Consider the following 26,730-nt stretch of genomic DNA (forward strand, 5'->3'; position numbering starts at 1 on the left):
TTTTCAAGCATACATCAAAGTTGGAAGAATCTATATGTATAAAAGGCTAAGTGACCAGCCGATTGGCCGGTAGGTATGAGGCACACTGACCACCAGGGGGCAGATGCTCAACGCAGGAGCTGCCCAGCGACAGCAACTTTGCAGAGTGCCCTCTCGCACTCCGGGACCCCTCGGGGGATGTCGGACTGCAGGTTTCAGCCCGATCTCTGCGGGCCAGGCCAAGGGACCCCACCTGCCAGAGGGACCCCCGCTCACTCCGCAGATGCCCTTCGAGCCGTGGAGCCGCCCCAGGTGCGGTCGGCTGGGGAGGGACCATGGGAGGTTGGCTCCAGGGCATGTTCAGCCCATCTTGCCCAGTCCCACTTCACTGGCCACCTTCTAATTAGTTTCCTTTCAATGTGCATGAATCCATGCACTGGGCCTCTAGTTTTATAATAATACCAGTATACCCACATCTAGGTTCTGCCATTAACATTTTATTCTATTTGTTAATCACCTATCTGTTCATCTGTCTATATCGTCTCTGTATTGATCAATTCTTATTTCCTTTTGAAGCATTTTAAAGTTAATTGCAGACAGTACACTTCCTCCTATACTTTAGCATGCTCAGCATTAACCAGAGTTAACATTTGTTTATGTTATTTTTTGAGGTAAAATTTAATATAATGAATTAGATACAACTTAAGTGTACATTTGAGACATGTTTCAATTTTTTCCTGGAATAAGGAATAGAATTGCTGGACTCTAGGATTAATGTATGTTTAGTTTTTTGCTAGACCTTTTTCTGAAGTGGTTGTACCATTTTATATACCCACCAACATTGTATGAGAGTTCTAGTTGCTCCATGTCCTTGCCAACTTTGGTGTTGTGTTTTTAAATTATCTAACTTTAAGCATTGTCACTTATAAATTATTGGGGGAAAAAAGTAATACCTATTAGTTTTTTAATTCTCCTAGAGAAGAATTTGAAAAGTAATTATACCACTTATTTCTTTGTTCTATTCATTTCTTTTTTCTTTTTTTAAAAAAATATATTTTATTGATTTTTTACAGAGAGGAAGGGAGAGGGATAGAGATTTAGAAACATTGATGAGAGAGAAACATCGACCAGCTGCCTCCTGCACACCCCCTACGGGGGATGTGCCCACAACCAATGTACATGCCCTTGACCGGAATCAAACCCGGGACTTTTCAGTCCGCAGACTGATGCACTATCCACTGAGCCAAACTGGTTTCGGCTCTCTTTTTTCTTTTAAGCTTTTTATTTTGACATACACACAGACTTACAAAAAGCTTCCCTCAACCATTCTTCAGCATTTGCCAGTTTTCACCTGTTTTTAATTTAAATACTCTTTTGCTTTGTGTATAAGAAACCATTACTCATGTTTTTTCACCAATCACTCATTGCAGCTTCTATGCATGATTTTCATTCTCTGCAGACCCCTTGTTGTTGTTCCAGTTTTAGCCTTGATGCTTTTTACTCTGTAGGATTCTCCTGGGTGATTTTACTCCCACCCAGGGCTTCACGTGCTGCCTGTGCTCTAACCCTAAATCTACTTCCTTAGCTCAGATCTTTCTTGACTCTTAACTGCTAACTATGTCCACTTGGATGTTCCACAAATATCTCAAGCGCAGTGTATCCGAGTAGAATTTATTTTCTACCCTCCCATTTAAATACTGTTCCTTCCTATATCTTCTAATTTGGTAGGTAACCTACAATCCATCTAGTTACTCAAGCCAGAACCCAGGGGCTAAATCTGGACTCCTCCTTCCTGCAGCCATTTGGTCATCAGTTCCTATGTGTGTGTCTTTCCTCTTGTGTGTGTCTCTAACCTGCCTGCTCTGTCTCTAAGGTCATGTCTGACATTCTGCTATCACGTGCTTCCCTTCTATGGCCCACTCTGTTAATGCTGAATGCCTTGGGGTTTTTTAATAGCTTATTTGGGTTTTTAAATTACAAAAATTATTTAAATTATATGCCTCTTATAGAAATTCTAACAAAACAAATTTATAAAATTTCTAGTCTCCCTTCTTCTCAACTTTCAAGCCATTTCTATCCTTTAGAAATAACTAATGTTAATAGCTTGGTGTATAGCCTCCCATATTTTTCTTCTGTTCAAACTCAGACACACACAGACAGACACACACTCTTTGCAAAACAGAATTATATAATACTATTGTTACAGCTTAGTTTTAACTTAATATAATATGTCAATATATAGAGAACTACCTGAAATTGATGTAGAGTATCAATATACCATAATTTATTTAATAATTTCTCATTGATAATGAATAATGCTGTAGTGAACACTCCTATATATTGATTATTTTAGTAGTGTTTTGTTGCATAGATTATTAGAAGTAGTATTATGTACATTTTAAATTTTATGAAATCTTGCCACTGCCCTTCTAAAAGATGCAACTTTGTACTTTCCTACTTATGACGGTGCCAGAAGTTTTTTCTACCTTGCCAATGCTAGGTACTTATTAATTGTCTAACAGTGGTCAATTTTTGCCAATTTAATAGGCAAACTCTATATAGTTTTGTAGCGATTTAAGACCAGAATATTTCTTATTCTGAAGATGGCCTGTTTGGATTAGGTGACTTTTTAAAGCTCTTGAACAAGGAAGTTGCTTGGAGAGATGATTTCTGTCTAATATGTGTTTCTGCTGGCAGGAAAAACTTCTCATGACTCAGTGTAGTCTAACAGCCAAGATGAAGAAAGCCATGCATTTACAGGACATGGAAGTGAAGAATGCTACAGAGTGGAAGGTAGGCAACAGCAGCAGTGGTGGGACATTTCTTGCCTCTGAGGCCCTTGCAGTCTGTGTTTGCTTATGCAGTTTTGCTGGGATGAGCTTTTAGGAGGCCATCAGTTGTCAGGCCCCTTGCAGGTAAGGTGATAGAACAGGAAGTATGTATCTGTCCCTAATGATCTCTGAGTTCATATACTTCATCCCCATCTCTACTTTAAGGTAGTGCCACTTTCTTTCCCACTTTTTCCTAAGGTTGGAATTGGTTTGGGTCCATGGCATTGTAGAAAGTAAATGGACTGTGCTTTCGGAGTTGCGAGGCATGGTGTGTATGTGCACAAACACAAATCTAAAGGTTTAACAAAACAGAAGAGTAGGTGTTCTGAGAGCTAAACTAAGTAGTAGATGTGAAAGTGCATTTTAGTTTAAAAAGTACACAAAGCATTGATAGCAATAGTAGAGACCCAGATGTTACAAAGAATAAATGAATACTATAAAGGCTACTATAAAGATATCAAGTAAGTTTAAATAGAGGAGAAGTGGAAATTTGTGGGGCGGGGTAGACAGTTTTTCTGGAGGAGGTGATTAAAATGGAAGGACCATGGATTACTGGGGAGTCATGTGCAAGGAGTTTAGGAGTAAGGACTGGGCAGAAACAAGGACTGAGCAAATCTCATGTGGCTCTAGGACAAGATGAAGAATCAGAAATTGAGATTCAGTGCAGAATTTACAAAGCTGCATGACTTCCTGGCTGAAGAAGAGCAACTGTTTCTTCAGAAGTTGAGCAGAGAAGAAGAAGAGACTAAGAAGAAACGGACTGAGAACACATTACGGCTCCATCAGATAATCACTTCCTTGAAGAAGCTCATCTTAGAGGTTGAGGAGAAGAGCCAGAGCTCCATCCTGGAGTTGCTTCAGGTGAGACTGGCAGGGGAGGGGTTAGTTAACATCACTAACTGAACTCTCTTATCTTCAGAGCTGAATGTCTTTCTTAGTGAGTGGGTTTAATAGAAGAAATGTTTTCTCTCTGTTGATGATTGTATTACTACTGTCGTTATACAATTAAATAATCAAATATTTACTATTTAAAGGAACTTAATGTACAATGTAGGTATCATTCACATGGCCCAATAATTTATCTAGGATCTGAAGCACATCTAACACTTTTCTATTTGTCTTATTTATATGTTTGTACAGGGTGGGGCAAAAGACTCCAACTGTAAACCTACTTTTGCCCCACCCTGTATTTACCAGCAAACAAGAGGGTAAATATAAATGAGCTAATCATGCCAACTTAAGAAGTCAGTGGTTGTGGGAAGAGCTATAGAGCAAACCCGAGAACTAGTAAGGAGAAAAAATAATGATTTCACAGTAGCATTATTTATAGTAGTAATGGTGTTGGGGACAATCTGGGTATCAATTGCTGAAAGAGGAAGCTGGCAAAAGTGGACACATGGATTCAGTGTATACATAGTAACAAGAATGGATCTTAAAAACATAATGTCTAAGAAAAAAAAAGCAAGAAACAGAATGCAACAAGAACTATAACTCATTGCATAAATGAAAAATACATAAACCTAAGCAATACTATGTATTTTGCAAGAACACATTAATAAATTAAGCACAATAGGAGAAACCAAGATGGCGGCATAGGTAAACACCTAAATTGCTGCCTCGCACAACAACTTCAAAACTACAACTAAAAGACAAAACGGACATCATCCAGAACCACGGGAAGGCTGGCTGAGTGGAAATTCTACAACTAGAAGGAAAGAGAAAAGCACACTGAGACTCAGAGGAGCCGCAGAAGGCAGAGATACTAAGGCGCATGCGCGTGCGCGGAGAGGGCTGGCACCTGAGTACGCGGCTGGCTTTTTCATTCTGCAGGGAGACACAAGCTCCCGACTGCTCTGAACTCCAGTTCCGGGCAAGACTCTGGGGACCCAGACTCATACGGGGAGAAACTGGACTGTCTGGAAGCGGGCGGAACTCGAGGACAGCTTTCTCTCAGTGGTGCTTGCAGCAATTACCAAGGGACACAGACCCGGGGCCTCTTAGGGAAGGGCTGACGGGAAGCCATTGCTGTTTGCTCTGCCCTGAGACTCCGCCCCATCCAAGCTGTGCGCAGAGGCTTTTGCATATGAATGGCCTGGTCCTTTGAATTCTAAACTTATCTATCAAACTGCAGCTGAGTCAGAGAGACCCAGAACATCCAAAAGAAGGCCCACGGCCCCACAGCAGCTTGCATTGCTCACAGCTGGGCCTCATCTGGGCACCTCCAAAACCCAAACAAAGAGGAATCTGTAGATCTCTCTGTAGCTCCTGCTGGGTGGCCTCAGGCAGAGGCTAAATTAGCACCTTCTTGGAGATCCAAGAGCCAGTGTACCCAGGGGTCAGAGTAGGACCATCCAGATTACAACTCCTCACATCCATAAGGTACACACTCAGGGGGCAGACTCAGTGAGCACCAAAGCCCCACTGAAGCAAGTCTTGCCTCATAAGGGTGTCTCTAGCACAGAAGTTCTCCCATCGTAGACACAGCTGATCCTCACAGCCAGTTGGCCTAGAGGTCAATTCCTCCCAGTGATACCAACAACAATCAAGGCTTAACTACAACAAGACTGTGCACACAGCCCACAAAGGGGTGCACCAAGAGTGTCCACCTCAGGTAACTGGGGAGGCTGAGCCACTGGGCCCTATAGGACACCTAGCATACAAACCACTCTATCAGGGAAGCAGCCAAAATGTGGCGACAAAGAAACAGGTCACAAATGAAAGAAATGGAGGAAAGCAAACTACTGGATATAGAGTTCAAAACCATGGTTATAAGGTTTTTCAAGAATTTTCTAGAAAAGGCTGATAAATTTTGTGAGACCCTCGAGGATATGAAAAAGGACTAACTAGAAATTAAGCATACACTGACTGAAATAAAAAAATAACATACAGAGCTCCAACAGCAGACTAGAGGATCGCAAGAATCAAGTCAAAGATTTGAAATACAAAGAAGCAAAAAACACCCAACTGGAAAAGCAAAAAGCAAAAAGAATCCAAAAATATGAAAATAGTGTAAGGAGCCTCTGGGACAACTTCAAGCGTACCAACATCCAAATTATGGGGGTGCCAGAAGAATAGAGAGAGCAAGATACTGAAAATCTATTTGAAGAAATAATGACAGAAAACTTCCCCCACCTGGTGAAAGAAATAGACTTACAAGTCCAAGAAGTGCAGAGAACCCCAAACAAAAGGAATCCAAAGAGGACTATACCAAGATACATCATAATTAAAATGCCAAGAGCAAAAGACAAAGAGAGAATCATAAAAGCAGCAAGAGAAAAATAGTTAGTTACCTACAAGGGAGCACCCATATGATTGTCAGCTGATTTCTCAACAGAAACTATGCAGGCCAGATGCGGGTGGCAAGAAATATTCAAAGTGATGAATAGCAAGAACCTACAACCAAGATTACTCTACCCAGCAAAGCTATCATTCAGAATTGAAGGTCAGATAAAGAGCTTCACAGATAAGAAAAAGCTAAAGGAGTTCATCACCACCAAACCAGTATTATATGAAATGCTGAAAGGTATTCTTTAAGAAGAGGAAGAAGGAGAAAAAGGTAAAGATAAAAATTATGAACAAAAATACATATCTATCAACAAGTGAATCTAAAAATCAAGTGAATAAAAAACCTGATGAACAGAATAATCTGGTGAATATAATGGAATCAGGGACATAGAAAGGGAGTGGACTGACAATCCTCGGGGGGGAAAGGGGTGTGGGGGGTGCAGGTAGAGAATGGACAAAAATCGTATACCTATGGATGAGGACAGTGGGGGTGGTGGTAAGGGCATGGGGTGAGGTGGGGTGGGAACTGGGTGGAGGGGAGCTATGGGGGGAAAAAGGAGGAACAACTATAATAATCTGAACAATAGAGATTAAAAAATTTAAAAAATAAAAAGAAATTAAGCACAATAGAATGGTTTTACTTTTCAATGTTGATATGTTTCTAAGAAAATGGAAGTGAGTTAAGTGCTAAAGTGAAGGAATAAATGAAAAATAAAAAGGATGGAGGGATGGGTATCAATAAATTCCCTGAGGCTCTGAGATTCTATGATCCAGTTCTATTTTTAATTATTTGTCTAATCTTGCACTTATGCTGGCTGATAAATTTTTCGTAAGTACTCTGCTGGCTCATGTGTATCTTTGAGGTTTCAGACTCTAACTAGATGTTAAACCTGTATTTTAAACAGTGTTTAAATGTGTTATTTCAAAGGTTCTGCTAGATTATATGTTTGGATATATAATTGGAACTTTATTGTTCTAGCAAATTGTAAAAGTTCTAGACAATTATTGGAGACCATTACATTTAGATATCATACATATATTTAAGTATTGCTTAACTGTGTCCACAGATTTTGACAATATTATTTTTATTGTTATAGTAAAACTAGAGGCCCGGTGCACGAGATTCATGCACTGGGTGGGAGCGTCCTTAGCCTGGTCTGTGCCCTCTTGCAGTCCAGGACACCTCGGGGGATGATCCTCGGGACACCTTGGGGATCGGGCCTAAGCTGGCAGTCAGATATCCCTCTCACAGTCCGGGGCTCTCGCAATTCAGGACCCCTCGCTCCTTACCACCTGCCTATAGTAGAGGCGGGAGAGGGTCCCGCCAGTACTGCTGTGCTCGCCAGCTGTGAGCCTGGCTTCTGGCTAAGCCATGCTCCCCCTGTGGGAGCGCACTGACCACCAGGGAGCCTCTCTTGCATTGAACATCTGCCCCCTGTCAGTGCGCGTCATAGTGACCAGTCGTTCCGCCAATTTGCATATTATGCTTTTATTACACAGGATAAACATTTTAATATAAAATCTACAGAAAAAAATATAAATCACAAGCTTGACAAATTATCACCAAGTGACCCAACCATGTAACCACCACCCAAGTCAAGAAGTAGAACAGGAGTTGCATCCCAGAAGCCCTCCTCACACCCCCAATCAATATCCTTTACCTCCTCCTTAAAGCTAGTCTCCTTTCAGACTTCTCACACTGTTTTGTTTTGCTTGTTTTTGAATAAGAGTCTTTTAGTATGCACTCTTTTTTCTATCCTCACCCAAGGAGTAAGGATATTTTTTCCATAGATCTCCAGAGAGAGCAGAAGAGAAGGGAAGGGGGTGGGGGGAGAGGGAGGAAGAGAGAGAAAAATATCAGTGTGAAAGAGACACATTGACTGGTTGTCTGGGGGGTGAGCGGGTGGCGTGAGCTGGGATCAAACCTGCAACCCATGTATGTACCCTTGACGGGGAATTGAATCTGAGACCCTCAGGTGCACAGGCCAATGCTCTAACCAGTGAGCCAAGTCAGCCAGGGCTCAGCATGCGCTCTTTTGTCTCTGTGTTTGTGAGATTAATCCACGTGTTGTAGGTAGCAGTAGACCATTTGTTTTTATCACTGCATAGCAGCAGTTCTCAACCAGGAGCGATTTTGCTCCCCCAGAAACAATGTCTAGAGACATTTTTGGTTGTCACAACTCAGAGGTGGTTACTACTAGCATCTAGTGTGTAGAGGCCATGGATGCTGCTAAACATCCTATAATGCACAGAACACACCTTCCCTTCGGCTCCAGCAGAGACTCATCTAGCCCAAAGTGCTGAGGTTGAAAACCTACTGTATAGTACCTTATTCCTTGGTATCTAGCCCCCCAAGAATACCAAAGTCCATGGATACTCAAGTCCCTATTATAAAATGGCATAGTTTTTGTATATAACCTATGCATGTCCTCCTATATACTTTAAATCATATCTAGATTACTTATATATCTAATATAATGTAAGTAGTTGTTATACTATGTTTTTTAGGGAATGGAAAAAAAGTAAATTTTAGTACATATGCAACCATGGTAGGCCTAACTATATAGTCAGCAACAATCTACTAATAAAAGAGTAAGATGCAAATTGACCGTACCTTCATGACGCCCACCAGCCAATCAGGAGTGAGTATGCAAATCAACCCAACAAAGATGGCGGGTTAATTTGCATACACAGGCGCTGAGCAGCGGGACACTTGCGTCATCGCCATGGCAACAACACAGGCATTTTGCACCACCCCAGCTGCTCCGGGCCTCTGGGCAGTGTGGAAAGGCAGAAAGGCGGCTCCAGGCTGGAGTGAAAAGGCAGCTCCTGCCGTAGCGAAGGCAGTGCCAGCAGCAGGGGGAAGGAAGGCCCATTCTTGCACAAATCGTCGTGCATTGGGCCTCTAGTATAACATATTTTTTAAACTTTTCGATCTGCAGTTGGTTGAATCCATAGATGCAGAACCTTGGATATGAGGGGTGACAGTTTTCCACAGAATCAGTACACGAAAACATATTTTTCATTTTACTATTAGCAAACTTTGGATTGTTTCCAGTGTTTACTGTTACAAAAAGCAATTAAGAACATCTTGTTTTGGTGCACTATGTGTACATTTTCTGTCAGTTATGTATCAATGAGCAATCTCTGATCACAGTAGTTGTACCAATTTACACCATTGCTAGCAATGTGTGAAAGATCCAGTTGCTCTGTATCCTTATCAATACTTAGAGTGATCAGTTCTTTAATTTTAGCCATCCGAAATGATGTATGATGTTATCTCATGCCCTCAATCAGCACCTCTTCCCTCTTTTGAAAGGTACATGGCATGTGTCCCTGGATCCGGGTGAGGCCTCATGCACCTAGGCCCGGGTGAGGCCACGTGCCCCTGGGGCTGGGAAAGGCCACGCACCCCTGGGTCCGGGTGAGACCATGTGTCCCTGGATCCGGGTGAGGCCTCGTACACCTAGGCCCGGGTGAGGCCACGGCCCCTGGGTCTGGGGGAGGCCAAGCGTCCCTGGGTCCGGGTGAGACCATGTGTCCCTGGATCCGGGTGAGGCCTCGTGCACCTAGGTCCAGGTGAGGCCACGTGCCCCTGGGTGTGAGAGAGGCCACGCGCACCTGGGTCCGGGCGAGACCATGTGTCCCTGGATCCGGGTGAGGCCTCGTGCACCTAGGCCCGGGTGAGGCCACGTGCCCCTGGGACTGGGAGAGGCCAAGCGTCCCTGGGTCAGGGTGAGACCATGTGTCCCTGGATCCGGGTGAGGCCTCATGAACCTAGGCCCGGGTGAAGACACGTGCCCCTGGGGCTGGGAAAGGCCACGCACCCCTGGGTCCGGGTGAGACCATGTGTCCCTGGATCCGGGTGAGGCCTCGTACACCTAGGCCCGGGTGAGGCCACGGCCCCTGGGTCTGGGGGAGGCCAAGCGTCCCTGGGTCCGGGTGAGACCATGTGTCCCTGGATCCGGGTGAGGCCTCGTGCACCTAGGTCCAGGTGAGGCCACGTGCCCCTGGGTGTGAGAGAGGCCACGCGCACCTGGGTCTGGGGGAGGCCAAGCGTCCCTGGGTCCGGTGAGACCATGTGTCCCTGGATCCGGGTGAGGCCTCGTGCACCTAGGCACGGGTGAGGCCACGTGCCCCTGGGGCTGGGAGAGGCCAAGCGTCCCTGGGTCAGGGTGAGACCATATGTCCCTGGATCCGGGTGAGGCCTCATGCACCTAGGCCCGGGTGAGGACACGTGCCCCTGGGCCTGGGGGAGGCCAAGCGTCCCTGCGTCCGGGTGAGACCATGTGTCCCTGGATCTGCGTGAGGCCTCGTGCACCTAGGTCCAGGTGAGGCCATGTGCCCCTGGGTCTGAGAGAGGCCACGCACCCCTGGGTCCGGGCGAGACCATGTGTCCCTGGATCCGGGTGAGGCCTCGTACACCTAGGCCCGGGTGAGGCCACGTGCTCCTGGGTCTGGGAGAGGCCAAGCGTCCCTGGGTCCGGGTGAGACCATGTGTCCCTGGATCCGGGTGAGGCCTTGTGCACCTAGGCCCGGGTGAGGCCACGTGCCCCTGGGGCTGGGAGAGGCCAAGCGTCCCTGGGTCCGGGTGAGACCATGTGTCCCTGGATCCGGGTGAGGCCTCGTGCACCTATGCCCGGGTGAGGCCACGTGCCCCTGGGTCTTGGGGAGGCCAAGCGTCCCTGGGTCTGGGTGAGACCATGTGTCCCTGGATCCGGGTGAGGCCTCGTGCACCTAGGTCCAGGTGAGGCCACGTGCCCCTGGGTGTGAGAGAGGCCACGCGCACCTGGGTCCGGGCGAGACCATGTGTCCCTGGATCCGGGTGAGGCCTCGTGCACCTAGGCCCGGGTGAGGCCACGTGCCCCTGGACTGGGTGAGGCCAAGCGTCCCTGGGTCAGGGTGAGACCATATGTCCCTGGATCCGGGTGAGGCCTCATGCACCTAGGCCCGGGTGAAGACACGTGCCCCTGGGTCTGGGGGAGGCCAAGCGTCCCTGGGTCCGGGTGAGACCATGTGTCCCTGGATCCGGTTGAGGCCTCATGCACCTAGGTCCAGGTGAGGCCACGTGCCCCTGGGTCTGAGAGAGGCCACGCACCCCTGGGTCCGGGCGAGACCATGTGTCCCTGGATCCGGGTGAGGCCTCGTACACCTAGGCGCGGGTGAGGCCACGTGCCCCTGGGTCTGGGGGAGGCCAAGCGTCCCTGGGTCCGGGTGAGACCATGTGTCCCTGGATCCGGGTGAGGCCTCGTGCACCTAGGCCCTGGTGAGGCCACGTGCCCCTGGGGCTGGGAGAGGCCAAGCGTCCCTGGGTCCGGGTGAGACCATGTGTCCCTGGATCCGGGTGAGGCCTCATGCACCTAGGCCCGGGTGAGGACACGTGCCCCTGGGGCTGGGAGAGGCCAAGCGTCCCTGGGTCCGGGTGAGACCATGTGTCCCTGGATCTGGGTGAGGCCTCGTGCACCTAGGTCCAGGTGAGGCCATGTGCCCCTGGGTCTGAGAGAGGCCACGCACCCCTGGTCCGGGCGAGACCATGTGTCCCTGGATCCGGGTGAGGCCTCGTACACCTAGGCCCGGGTGAGGCCACGTGCCCCTGGGTCTGGGAGAGGCCAAGCGTCCCTGGGTCCGGGCGAGACCATGTGTCCCTGGATCCGGGTGAGGCCTCGTGCACCTAGGCCCGGGTGAGGCCACGTGCCCCTGGGGCTGGGAGAGGCCAAGCGTCCCTGGGTCCGGGTGAGACCATGTGTCCCTGGATCCGGGTGAGGCCTCGTACACCTAGGCCGGATGAGGCCACGTGCCCCTGGGTCTGGGAGAGCCCAAGCGTCCCTGGGTCCAGGTGAGACCATCTGTCCCTAGATCCGGGTGAGGCCACGTGCCCCTTAGTCCGGGTGAAGCCGTGCCCCTGGGTTCGCCGAGACCAAACCAGAGGGAGTCGGACCTCCGTTACCACCATTTGTCCACCATCCAGAGCTGAGGGGTCAGTGCTGACATGTACAGATAAGGAACTGGTGGACATTGAAATTGGGTCTCAAAAGAACTGTTGGTCCAGAAAGAAACTCACTACAGACTGATCCATCTGCCTGTCAACATAACTATTATTGCTCGTCTCACATTCAGTTCTCATAAGTATATATCTAGTGACATATGATCTCGCTCATCTAGGGGAAATGATGAACAACATAGACTGAGGAACAAGAACAGAACCAGAAGCAAGGAGGCATCGATGGGACTATCGGGCCTCAGAGGGAGGATAGGGGAGGGTGGGGAGAGGGGGAGAGTTCAACCAAAGGACTTGTGTGCATGCATATGAGCCTATCCAACGGTTAAGTTCAACAGGGGGTTGGGGCATGCGTGGGGAGGGGGGGGATGGGAGTGGGGGGATGAGGACAAATATGTGACACCTTAATCAATAAAGAAATTTAAAAAAAAAAGAAAAAAAAAAAAAGAAAGGTACATGGCAGTTGATGACTAATGAGGTTGAGTACTTTTCAAATGGTAATTAATCATTTTGATATATTCCCTTTTTAAAAAAACAAACAAAACAAAACAGCTTTCTTGAGATATAATTCCCCCATTTTAAGTGTACAATTGAGCAATATAATTTTATCAAGTTGTGCAACCCTTACCACAATCCAGCTTTAGAGCATTTCCGTAAGATCTGTTTTTGTTTACAGTTAATCTCTGTTCTTACCCCCAGCCTCCCACAACCTACTTTCTGATTCTGTAGATTTTACTTTTTTGAATATATCACACAATCATATTATGTCATCTTTGTGTATGTATTCTTTCATCTAATACAATGTTTTTGAGTTTTATTTATGTTGTAGCATATATTAGTACTGCATTTGCATTCCTTTTTAAATTCCTGAGTAGTATTCCATTGTAGAATACAGCACATTTTGTTTATCTTTTCAGAAATTGATGGGCATTTGGGTTGTTTCCATCTTTTGGCTGTTATGAATAATGCTGCTATGAACATTTGTCTGGCATTCTGTGTGTGAATATATGTTTTCAAGATAGTAGGAGCAGAATTGCTAGTCATTTTGGTATATTTAACTTTTTAAGAAGCTGCTAAACTGTTTTCCAAAGTGGCTGCACCATTTTACATTCTTACCACATCCTAGCCAGCATTTGTTATTGTCTCTGATTGAAAGAGAATAGACGGAGAAGTTGGCAAAAAGCAGGAGAGAGTTAATGTCATAGTGCTAAAAGAGAAAGAACAGAGTTTCAGGGATTGATTGACATTGTCAAATAGTACAGAGGGGTCATAGGAGAAAAAAAACTACACTGTGTCAATTCATTGGCTTTGGCAGCAAGAGATCATATGTGACATAAACGAATGTAGCTGACAGAAAAATGCTGCTCATAAAGTTGAGTAGCAGCTCTCAAGAGGAAGGTACAAACTTACATCTTTCTTTCTTCTCTTCTCTTTACAGAATCCAAAAGATCTTTTGACCAGGTATGAACTCCTTCTTTCCTATGGGGGTCTGCATGGAACGGTAAAGATACAGCTTGAGTAGAGGGGGAACAAGGCCGGGCTCCATAGGTTAATCTGGTCACACCTGGAGGGGCCTGCAGAAGAGGGGCTCTGTTCACTTTTGCAAGGAGGAATAGCAGAGAAGTTGTCTAAGCTTTGGAGTTGGAACCTTCATAGGAGTTGGGGGTCTTAACTGTCCTGTTGTCTCCTAAGAAGAGCAGCCTTCTGTACTTTTTTTTAGGAGTGAGAACCAAGATGTAAACTATTCCCTTGAAGTTCTAGAGGTGAAGACTCTGTGCCATATACCATTGATGAAGGAAATGCTGAAGCGATTCGAAGGTGAGCAGAATTTCTAGGAGTTGGAGCTCCCTATAAGTTTTTAAAATAAGAGAATAAACAGAGAGAAGTCTGGAAAGGAAGGAGGAAACAGGATATGCAGCCAACAGGAGGGTCAGGAAAAAATGGTAATTACTTAGGAATAAATGGATATATGCTTCATCCAAGAAACATTTATTTAGCCCTAGCCAGTTTGGCTCAGTGGATAGAGCATTGGCCTGCAGACCAAAGGGTCCTGGGTTTGATTCCTGTCAAGGGCACATACCTTGGTTGCAGGCTCCTCCCCGGCCCAGGCCCTGGTCGAGGCTTGTGCAAAGGCAACCAATCAATATGTTTCTCTCACATCAATGCTTCTCTCTCTTTCCCTCTCTCTTTTTCTCTCCCTAAAAACCAATGGAAAAATATCCTTGGGCGAGGATTAACAAGAACAGAAAACAAAACAAAGAAACATTTAACACATACTATGTGTTGTTATAAGGCACTAGTGATACAGAAAGAAAAAGACCTCTTCTAAGAATTCATAAGCAAATTGGAGACACAGACAATATCACTGTAATATTGTGGACTCAGTGTTTATCAGTGGTATGAAATATTATAGAAGTACAGAAGAGCTCTATTGGCGGGTGAAGTAGGGAAGTTTTCACAGCAGAGATGACAATTTTGGCATTTGAGGGATGAGTAGGAGCTTGCCATGTGGAAAAAGGGAGTGTACTCTTTTAAGCAGAGGCAGCAACATCAAAGATGTGGAAAATGGAGGGTATCCAGTGTGACTAAACCATAAAGGTGCATTGTAGGGAAAGGCAGGGACTGAGGCTGAGAAGATGAGTTAGGAAAGGCCAAAGATAAACTTATGGGATCTTTAGGGAAGTATCAAGGCGTGTACATGTTGTAAAAGCTATACAGGCAATTTTCGTGCACATCCCTGGTTAAGAACCATGTGTGGATGTCCCCATCAGGCTAAAATGAAGTAACAGGGACTCTGCCTGAAACTGTTTTTGTTAATTAAAAAAAAAAAAAAAGACAGTACTAGAAACAACAATTTTCAAAACACCAAGCATCAGGCAGTGATCCCTGATAAAGTGAAACAGATGAGGAGAGCCCTATGATTGTTCCAGCCTATACCCTTGAGAGAGTTTTCAGGCTATCTCAGGGAGGGTTAACCGAGGTAAAGCTAGGTAGACTCCCTGAGTTGAGCAATGGAACCGAGAGTCTAGGGAGAACAAAAAAAGTGAGAGTTTGCGGAGTAGTGGAGAGGAGATGGCTATAGAGAAAGAACCCTGATGTTTTCAGCCGAGTACTGATCAGAACACGCTTGTGAAGAACTACCTGAGGTTAAGGAAGGAAGTTTCCAAAATGATTATAAGGAACAGTTCCTGATGCTCACACAGGGCTAGGAACAATACCTGTTTCTACCAGCCAGACTGGAACACTTTTTTTTTTTTTAAATATATTTTATTGATTTTTTACAGAGAGGAAGAGAGAGGGACAGAGAGCTAGAAACATCGATGAGAGAGAAACATCGACCAGCTGCCTCCCGCACACCCCCCACCGGGGATGTGCCCGCAAGCAAGGTACATGCCCCTGACCAGAATCGAACCTGGGACCCTCAAGTCCGCAGGTCGATGCTCTATCCACTGAGCCAAACCGGTTTCAGCGTGACTGGAACACTCTTAATTCATGGTTACTGAATAGAGTTTTCAGGAAAGTCTTGCCTCATTAGTGGGGAATAATTTACCCTATACTGAGCAGTGCTTTGGAACCACCTTAAAAATCATGAATGAAGACTCCAAATGATCAAATTATTCCCGAGCATCCCAGGACAAGCTCAAGAAGATTGATTGGGATTTTAAAAAATGAGTGCATGTTCAGCAATGTAAATGCACAATGTTTGGCATCCAATCAAAGATTACCAGGCATGCAAAGAAGTAGGAAAACATGACTCATAATGAGAATAATTAATAGAAATTGACCCAGGATTGACCAGGTTATTAGAATAAAGATAAGAAGACATTAATACAGTGATTATAGGATTGATCAGGTTATTAGAATAAACATAAGAAGCCATTAATACAGTGATTATAACGGTTCTGTAAATAGGCATATAGAGACTTGGAAGATATAAAAAAATAACACTAGATCAAACTTATAGAGATAAAAACTGGAGTGACTTAGATGAAGAATACACAGGTTTGGATAAATAGATATTGCAGGAAAAAAAATTAATGAACTTGAAAATGGAGCAGTGGCAACTTTGCAAAATGAATAAAATGCACAGAGAAAAGTACTTAAAAAATGAAAAGAGCATCAGGGAGATATGAGACAACTTCATGCAGTGTTATACATGGTAGTTGGGGTCCTTGAAGGAGAGAAGTAGGATGAGATGAAACAAAAGTATTTGAAAAAATAATGGCCGAAAATTTTCCAAATTTATTAAAAACTATAAGTACACGGATTCAATAGCTCAACAAATCCTAAGTACAAGAAATATGATGAAAACATCAAAAGCAGTGCTAAAAAAGAAAAATTTAAATATATCAGGATAAAAAGAACATGTTATAGGTGAACACAGATAAAGATGACATCACATATCTCATGGGAAACAATGCAGGTGAGCGAAATCTTTGAAAAACTAAAAGAAAAAACCTAGAATTAAAAGATCACCTGAAATGATAATGATATAAGTATATATATTTGTCATTTAAATATCGTTAAAAGTAAATAGTGATGGTTAATTTACATGTTAACTTTACTGGGCCACAGGGTGCCCAGATATTGGTCAGATATTATTTTGGTTGTTGCTGTGAGTATTTTGGATGAGATTAACATTTAACTTGGAAAACTTGAGTAAGTCAGATTGTCCTCCATAATGTTGGTGGGCCTTATCAAATCAGTTCAAGGCCTAACTAGAACAGAAGGCTGGACCACTCCTCCCCACCCCTGAGCAAGAGGGAATTCTACGGTAGACTGCTTTTGGACTTCATCAGCAGTTTTGGCTCCTTTCAACTGGAGCATCAATTTTCCATGGGTCTTGAGCCTGCCCATACACAGTAGATTTGGACTTTCCAGTCACCATATTTATGTGAGCCAATACCTTTATAATATTTCTCTCTGAATATACACACACACATCCTATTTGTTCTATTTCCCTTGGTACCCTGACTAATACAGTAACTAATGTTTAAACAGACAGACAAAACAATAACATTGTGGAGTTTGTAACATATTACAAGTAAAATACACAACAGTAGCATGAACGTTGGGAGGGAAGAATGGAAGTATACTATTATACAGTTGTTATATGTGAAGTGGTATAATATCACTTGAAGGTAGATTCTGGTAAGCCTCACAACAACCACTAAAATAAAACATGTGCTGGTGGGTAAGGGAGGCTGGGGGAAGGTCAATTGGGAAGAAAAAAAGGAGACATATGTACTACTATTTGTAATACTTTAAACAATTAAAAAAAAAAAATAGCCCAGCGACAGAGATCCTGATAACAACAGGTAGAGAAGATATATGCAATGAAACTATTTTAAAGTGAAGTGTATAAATAAATTTCAGGTTTATAATTTAAAAAATAAATAAATAAAAGTTAATTAAAACAAAGGAGATAAAGTGGAATCATAAAAATATTTGATAAATCAAAAAGAAGACAGAAAAAAGAACAAGTAGGAAAAATAGAAGACATATTGGAGGTATCACACTACCTGATAAACTATACTACAAGGCCATAGTAATCAAAACAGCATGGTACTGGCATAAAAACAGACATAGAGACCAATGGAACAGAATAGAGAGCCCAGAAATAAACTCATGCCTATGTGAGCAATTAAAATTTCATAAAGGAGGCAAGAAAATATAAGAGGGTAACTAAATGGTGTTCGGAAAATTGGACAGATACATGCCAAAAAATGAAACTAGACCACCTTCTTACACCATATAGAAGAATAAACTAAAAATGGATTAAAGGCTTAAATGTAAGACTCAAAACCATAATCCTCCAAGAAAACATAAGCAGTAAAATCTCTGGCAATATTTTTTTTCTGATATATCTCCTCCAGCAAAGAAAACAAAAGACAAAAATGAACAAATGGGACTATCTCAAACGAAATAGTTTTTGCACAACAAAGGTAACCATCAATAAAACAGACAACATACTGAATGGGTAACGATAATTGTGAATGATACATTCGATAAGGGATTAATACCCAACATTTATAAGGAACTCATACAACTCAACAAATAATTAAGTAAAACCCAAACCAATTAAAAAGTGGGCAGAAGACTGAATAGACACTTCTCCAAAGAAGACTTACAAATTGCCAATAGACATGAAAGATGCTTAAAGTCACTGTCAGAGAAATGCAAATTAAAACCACAGTATCATCTTACACCTGTCATAATGTCAATAAATCAACAAGTTGGTGAGGATGTGGAGAAAAGGGAACCCTCATGCACTTTTGGTTTGAATGCAAATTGGTGCTATGGAAAATAGTGTGGAGGGTTCTCAAAAAATAAAAAATGAGACTGCCTTATGACCCAGCAATTTCACTTTCGGATATATATCCAAAGAAACCCAAAGTACTAATTCAAAAGAATATATGCACCCCTATGTTCATTGCAATGTTAATTTACAATGCCAAGATACAGAAGTAACCCAATGCCCATCAATAGACAGGTGGATAAAAAAGTAGTAGTATAGCCATGGCTGGTGTTTGTCAGTGGTTAGAGCACGGGCCCCGTGCACCAAATGGTCAAGGATTCGATTCCTGGCCAAGGGTACGTACCTGGGATGCAGGTTCAGTCCCTGGCTCTGGTTGGGGAAGAGGAGGCAACCAGTTGATGTATCTCTTTCACATCAATGTTTCATTCCCTCTCCCCCCCACCTACCCCTTCCTCCCTTCTACTTTCTTTAAAAAGCAATGGAAAAAATATCGTAGGGTGAGGATTAACAACAACAAGCAGTGGTATATATATACAATAGAATATTACTTGGCCATAAAACAGAATGAAATCTTACCATTCGAAACAGCATGAATGGACCTAGGAAGTGTTCTGCTAAGTAAAATAAGTCAGACATAGAAAGACAAGTACCATTTGATTTTACTTATATATGGAATCCAAAGAACAAAATAAACAAAATTGAAACAGACTCATAGACACAGAACAGACTGATGGTTGCTAGAGGGGAGGGTCTTAGGGCACTGGGTAAAAAGTTGAAGGGACAAAGAAGTAGAAATTGATAGTTACAAACTAGTCATGGGGATGTAAAGTGAGGCATAGGGAATATAGTTACTAATACTGTAGTAACTATGTATGGTGCCAGGTGGGTCCTGGAGTATCTGGGGGAACACTTTATAAAGTAAATGATTATTTAACCACTATGCTGGACACAAAATAATATTGAATGTAAACTGTAATTGAAAAAGAAAATGAAAACATATAGCAAGATGATAGATACAAACCCAATCATATTATTAATCATATTAAATATAAATTGCCTTAGTATCCTAGTTAAAAGATGGAGATTAATTGGATTGGATAAAAAAGCAAGACTCAACTGTATGCTGCAAGAAATACATTAAATATAAATACATGTTAAAAATAAAACAATGGAAAAAGATAACACCATGATAATATTAGTCAAAAGAAATCTAGAGTGGCTATATTAATACCAAAGATTTCAGAGCAAAGAATATTATCAGAGTTAAAAAAGGTTAATTCCTAATGATAAAGGGGTTAATTCATCAGGAGGACATAACAGTTCTAAATATTTATACATGTAATAACAGCTTCAAAATATATTAAGCAAAAACTAATAGAGTACAAGGAAGAATAGACTAATCCATAATTATAGCTGGTGTTTTAATACTTTCAATAATTTTTAGAACAAGTAGGTAGAAAATCAGCAAATAGAGTAGGTTTGAAGATCACTAGTAACCAACTTTACTTCACTGAGATTATATATATATATATATATCACCAGAATACACATTTTTAAAAAGTGTACATGGAACATTTTAACTAGATAGACCAACGTAGGCCATAAAACAAATCTCATTAAATTAAAAAGAATTTAATTTATGCAAAGTATGTTTTCTGACCATGATGCATTTAGGTTAGATATTAGTAACAAAAATGTCCATGGAAAATTCCCAAATATTAGGAAACTAAATACATACTTCCAGATAACCCAGGAATTAAAAGAGAAATTAAAAAGGAAATAGTAAGTTAGTAAGTTCTTTGAACTGAATGAAAGGGAAAATACAAATCAGAATTTATGGGGTGCAGCTAAAGCAATCCTTAAGGAGAAATTTATAGCACTAACCTATATTAGAAAAGAAAAAAGTTCTCAATTCAGTGTCCAGTTCCCACCTTAAAACACTGAAAGAAGAAGAGCAAATAAAGCAAATAATTAAAAGAATGGAAATAGAAATATTGCAATAGAATACAGAAAAACAGAAAAATTAATGAAACCAAAAGCTGATTTTTGGAGAAGATTGATTTTATTAATAAACCTTTAAATAGAATGACCAGAAAAAAGAGAAGATACCTATTGCTAATATTAAGAATGAGAAGCCAGCAACAACCTGTATAATTTTATTAACCAATGTCATCACAATAAATTCAATAAAAAAAAGAATGAGAGAGGCAACATCACTACAGATTCTACATATATTAATAGGATAATAAGTGAATATTATGAACAACTTTTTGTTGAGAAATTTGACAACATAGGTGAAATGGACAAAATCTTTAAAAGACACAAATAAGCAAAGCTTGCTTAAGAATAAACAGATAACTTGAGTAACTTAATTTCTATTAAAGATATTGGTGTTATAGTTAGAAACCTTCCTACATGGCCTTACTAGTGAATTCACCAAACATTTAAGAAATAAATATGTATTCTACATGAACTCTTACAAAAAAATTGAAGATGAGAGAATATTTCCCAATTCATTCTATGAAGCCTGCATTACCATAATACTAAAATCAAAGACATTACAAGAGAAGAGAACTTTAGATCAGTGTTTCCTATGAACATAGAATAATTTCAAAAAATTTAACACAGTGAATCTAACAACATATTAAAAGGATAATACATCACAACCAAATGGTTTAAATATTTGAAAAATAAATGTAATTCACCACATTAGCAAACTAAAAAAGGAAAATATGATAAGCTCAATAGATGCAGAAAAGCATTTGTCAAAACACAATATCCATTCATGATTTTAAAAATAAGGCAAACTAGAGAGACCAGGAGAGTCGGAGGGAAGGGAATGTGGAGGCAGGGAGGACGTGACAAAGTTAAAGTGAGAGATGCTGGAGATCTGAGTAAAGACCGTGGCAGTGAGAATGAGAGGAGGAAAAGAACCCAACTGATATTTCAGAGGTAGAATTGGTAGAACTTGGTGACTCATTAGTAATTGAGGGTTAGAGGAAAGGAAGAGTCAAATAACCTCAAGATTTCAAAGTGTGCGTGTTTGGGTGGAGGTAATGCTGTTATACCTTAGAGACATAGAAGACAATGATGTCTGCATTTGTAGGGGACCTCGTCCCAAGTGGGTGGAAGGAGACTTAGGATAATAAGTTCCGTTTTGAGTTATCTGTTGGGGGCCTGTGGAGATGCCCAGTGAACAGCTGGAACCAGTGAAGAGAAACCTTGTTAACAATGACATCCATATGTACCTGTACAGTGGACCAGTCAGTCAACAGTCTTGGTCTAGTTCTGATCCAATAAATCAGAATTGGTTAATATTTCTCCAAATTTTATGCTGGTTGTGAAGTCTCACGGCCATGATCTATTGAGCTCCCTATTTTCTAGGTCTTAGTCTTTTGCAGCAGAAGGGAAATGAGGATTTCAGGTTGCTAGTGGCCCACCTGAGGGATAGTTGAGAGGCAATGAGGAGTCTCATGCCAGACAGTACACGTTAGGAGGAGAGAGATGGAACTGAAGCTGGAATGATGGGCGTTTCTGGAGGAGGGCTGGTGGTGAGCTCTTGCATTATTTATCTCAGCTCTCTTTTTCTCTGCAGTGCCTGTCAGTGCAGCTGAAGACACAGGTCATCCCCAACTTGTCTTCTCCCAGGAGGGGAAGTATGTGAAAAATGGAGCACCCGTCAATTCTAGGCCATTACTTTCTACAGCGTGGAACTACTTTACTGGATGGAGGACTTCTCAGCAGAACACACACTTTGTGGAGAGATTTCAACACTTACCGTGTGTTTTGGGAAAAAACGTTTTCACTTCAGGGAAACATTACTGGGAAGTTGAGAACCGAGATACCCGGGAGATTGCTGTGGGGGTGTGTCAGGAGGACATCATGGGGATTGTTGATAACGCAGAAATGTCTCCTCATTTGGGCATCTGGGCTGTTTGTTGGAGTTCTGCAGGCTATTGGCCCCTAACAGGCTCCCCTGTGGGTCCCGCCAAGCTAGAGCCAGCTCTTCACCGGGTGGGCATTTTCCTAGATTATGGGGCGGGGGACATCTCGTTCTACAATGCTGTGGATGGAGTGCACCTGCACACTTTTTCTTGTTCTTTTGTCTCATGTCTCCGGCCGTTTTTTTGGTTGAGCCCATTAGCATCTTTAGTCATCCCACCAGTGACTGGTGGGAAGTGATCATGGCTGTTCTTCCGCGGCCCAAGAATCCCTACCTGTGTCCCAGGGACACTCATTTCTTGGCCCTCTTCTTTAACTTCATAGTGATCCTTCATAGTACATCAGTACTGTCCATTCAGAACTCCAATTCTGTGTTCTCTTCATCTCCCTGTGTGTCTGTGCATAGACAGGTATGGCAGATCCTGTTGCCTTTCTAGCCACTCGCCCCACTTCTCACCTTCTCTTCTGGCGCTTTCTAATCGAACTGTTTGGTGTCCCCCTCTGTGTGCTTCAGGAGAAGCAGTCCCATGTGAGGTAATTCTGGCCAATGAGATGGGTTGGGAAGTTTTCCAGGGTGGGGAAACTTTCTGGGGAATATTATTGTAGCTTCTAAGTAGAGGTATTTGGAAAGCCACAGCTCTTTTCTGATATTAGCAGCTGTCTTGGAACTGAGGAGAGGACAGTAACAGTGGAAAGGAAGAAAAAACATGGTCTCTGCTGGCATCAAACTGTTGGCATTTCCCTCATCCCAAACTCTCTGTTCTCTGAGATTATGGCTCCCTTTTGTATGAGGCGGTTTAGTTGCATTTTGGTTACTTGCAGTCTGAAGTGTCCCAACTGGTGCTATAGGCACATAGCGTGGACATCCCAAGTTGAGGCTTATCTCATTTTTTTCTGAAACTTAACAAATGTATGGAATCCACATTCACTTCAATTGCATAATTACTCTTTCCAGTAAGTACTGATATCCTTCACTTTTCTGGATCAGGAAACTGAGGCAGTCTTCTCTGACTCTGCCCATGCTACTGCTCTCTTCACCTGACCAGGTCTCAGCCTGGTGTCAGGTGTTCTTTATGCTGTTTGTTAAAATCATAGACTGTATATACAAGTTTATTAACATAGTGAAAATGTTGAGAAACCTTTAAGTATTTACACTGTGCTAGCCTTTTCACATAATGCTTTCATATGACTCTTGTAATAGCTTGGTGAGATGGAGATTAAAATCCTATTTTTGTAAGTGAGAAAACAAACCTTTAGAGTAACTCACTCATTATTGCTTAGCTGGCAGATGGGAGTGTTGGGATTAAATTTAGATCTGTTTGAGATGAAAGCCACATTTTTTTTCTGCTCTGCATGTATTTGTAAGTACTTATTGAATGCAGATTGTGGGTCAGCATAAATTTGTTTCTTATTTTCTTACATGTTTTTATCCTTTATATGTGTTTTTCTCTTTACCTTTATACTCTCAATTGTAAGCACTCAAGAGGATTGTGGAAGTTACTGGATAGTTATTTTAAAAATAATGATTGTTGCTCTCATTAGAAAAGTCGTGCACTTCTTGTAGAAAATTAGGAATGTACAAAGTGTGTAAAGAAAATTAAAGTCATCAGTGGTCCCACCATAACTAACATGTTAATGTGTTTTCTCCCAGATTTTCAATAGATTTTCTGGCCGTGATTTAACAAGGCTTCTTTCAAAACTTCTAGCCCCCTCCCTAACCCTTCTTCCCCTTCCTGTGTCCCAGCCCATTCTGGCTTATCTTCCTTTTCAGCCAGGCCAATATGATTTCATTTAATGATTTCTGCTGAGTTCTCCTTAACTCTCCAAGTTACTTGAGGTTATGAGTTAAATGTGTCCTCCAAAAAGATATGTTGAAGTCGTACCTGTGAGTATGATCTTATTGGGAAATTAAGTTGAGGATATTAGGGTGGGACTAACCCAACGTGACTGGTATTCTTATAATTAGAGGGAAATTTGTAAACACATACACACACACATGAAATGCCATGTGAAGGCTTGGAATATGGCTATAGGAGAGATTGGAATTATGCTATCACAAGCCAAGGAATGCCTGGGGCTGCTAGAAGCTGGGAAAGGAAGGAAGAATCCTCCCCTAGGAGCTTCCAAGAGAGCAGGGTCCTGCCAACACCTTATGGACTTCGGGCCTCCAGCACTGTGAGACAATACATTTCTGTGGTGGTAAGCCAGCCAGTGTGTGGTGCTTTTTAATGGCAACCCTGGGAAAGTAATAGGTTCCATCAGGACTTCTAGTACCTGCCTTGTTAATTTCCAGTCTTTGGGAAACTTGTCAGTACCTTTGCTCCTCTCTTTGTTCTGGGCTGTTGAACCAGGTTGATTGGCTCTGCTCCAAAGTCTTATTCTGACTTAAAGAGGGCTCTTTGAGCTGCTTGGTCAACAAACTTCAATTTTTCATCCCTTGACTTTTATATATCTGGTGGCAGTGATTCCAAGCTTTTTCTTTTTCCCCCAAGCTTTCATACCATTCTAGCGGGGGTAAAACTTTACTTATACCTATCTTAGGTTTTCAGATGTGATTCTAACAAAAAATTAACAAGAAAAAGAACAGTTTATCAACACATACAGCACACAACACGAGAGCAACTAAAATGAAGAGTAGCTTAAATTGGAGGCTTAGCATTCTGACTTACATAGTATCTTCAACAAAGAACAATAAATTTGTGGAGAAATAACAGGACAAAGGAAAGCAGTGTTAGCCTTCCCAGGGTGGCAGGTTGCAGGAAGGTAAATGTATGTGAGGAAACTAATGGAGAAGTTTGTTTGTAGATTCTTCTGGTGCTGTGTCTGGGTTAAAGCTGCCTCCAGTAAAAGGAGAATTTATATCTTGCCTTTAGGCAGAAAAGGTGTGTGTGTGGGGGGGGGCGTGCTTTTCCTGGATTTCCTGTTGCTTATTTGTCTCAGCTCAACATAACTTACATGTTAGGCATATTTTGGCGTGACACATTAGGGTCCTTTACTACTTATTATTGCAAAGAACTTGCTTCTTTTACTGAGAAAATTTTTTTTCTTGTACTGTACCCAATTCTTTGTCCTTTTTTTTTTTTTTTTTTTGAGTCTTGGTATTGGCCCCGCTCATATCCTGAGTATGGGATGGGACCCATGTGTTGTATTTAGTAAAACTCAAATAAGCTTTTCTGATGTACAAACAGGATTGAGAATAAACTTGTAATAGCTTTCAATTTTACTTGGAGGTTTCTTTGAGACTTTACTATGTTAAATGTATTAACTGACTCATTAGGAGGGGTGTTTATTATGTAGCCTTAGAAAGCTTATTTCACCACAGACACTGTAGCTTTGGGAGCAGAAATTAACACTTCCCCCAAAACAGTTTGACAATGACTTTTTTTTTTTTTTTTTTTTTAATCCTCACTGGAGGATATTCTTTTCCATTGATTTTTAGAGAGAGTGAAAGGGAGGGAGAAGGGGAGGGGGAGAGAGAAACATCAGTGTGGAAGGGATACATGGACTGGTTCTGGTTGCCTCCCTAATGGGGCGCCCTCAACTGGGGAGGGGAGAGTAAACCCTCAATCGAGGTACATGCCCTTGATGGGGAATCTAACCCTTCAGTCTGTGGGTTGATGCTCTGACCACTGAGCAAATCTGGCCAGGGCTGACAATGACCAGCCTACACTTTCTCCACTTGATCTTGACCATCTCAGATTTCAACCTAGACTTGTGCTGCACAACCCCCAAAGTTGGTGATACATGCTTTGGTTCTGTAAACTACTCATGCGGTGTGATTCTGAATAGAGCTCTGTTAAAGTCTTCCCTGCCCGCCTCACCCCCTACCCCCCACCCTCCGCCCCTCCCGTCCTGGAGACTGGGCTTTTGTTATGGAAAACACTGTGGGCACATTTTCCATTGATTTCTAGTCCTCTTTTCCCTGCCAGAGCCATGAGGGGGATCTTTTTCAACTTTTCTCTGAGAATTTGGTGGGATTCCTGGAGATAAAACTTATAATATATGTGCCCGCTCTCCAAAACTACAACTAAGTTTCTCACTCAAGCCAGTCTACTCAACCTTTGTCAAATCTGCCATTTAAGTTTATGGCTCTGGTGGGTTTTTGCTTCAGGTAAGTGAATCTGAGCTTCAACTCTGGATCTGTCTACCCAGATTTTGGGGTGGCAATTTGCCAGGCAGCCGCAGTTCTCTCCTGGGACCAAGAAAAGCCATTGCTTTTCAGCTTTCTCATCTTTTTTTTTAAGGATATGAGTTATAACTTCCAAATTTTTTACATGTTGGATCTGAAACTGGAAGTCTACTATCGTAATATTAAAATAGGTTTCTTGTAGACCTCTGTAATGGTTAATTTTGACTGGGCTAATGGATGTCCAGATAGCTGTAAAACATTATTTCTAGGTGTGTCTGTGAGGGTGTTTCCAGAAGAAATGAACATG

The 26,730-nt window shown here is 42.4% G+C and overlaps 1 protein-coding gene across 2 annotated transcripts in view; it reads left to right on the forward strand.

The window, feature by feature from the left end:
- Window positions 1-25,517, forward strand: part of TRIM4 (tripartite motif containing 4) — a 30,644-nt gene extending 5,127 nt beyond the window's left edge. The window contains exons 2-6 of one of the 2 annotated variants that reach the window (XM_008141699.3): window positions 2,677-2,772; window positions 3,441-3,671; window positions 13,532-13,554; window positions 13,814-13,911; window positions 21,948-25,517. In XM_008141699.3, coding sequence (XP_008139921.2) covers window positions 2,677-2,772; window positions 3,441-3,671; window positions 13,532-13,554; window positions 13,814-13,911; window positions 21,948-22,534 — 1,035 coding nt within the window. In that variant the 3' untranslated portion in view covers window positions 22,535-25,517. The remainder of the gene's footprint in view (window positions 1-2,676; window positions 2,773-3,440; window positions 3,672-13,531; window positions 13,555-13,813; window positions 13,912-21,947) is intronic. The other variant, XM_054714913.1, reaches the window with a different exon arrangement.
- Window positions 25,518-26,730: the final 1,213 nt, after the last annotated feature.

Source organism: Eptesicus fuscus, chromosome 4 (assembly GCF_027574615.1).
Source record: "Eptesicus fuscus isolate TK198812 chromosome 4, DD_ASM_mEF_20220401, whole genome shotgun sequence".
Lineage (NCBI taxonomy): Eukaryota > Metazoa > Chordata > Mammalia > Chiroptera > Vespertilionidae > Eptesicus > Eptesicus fuscus.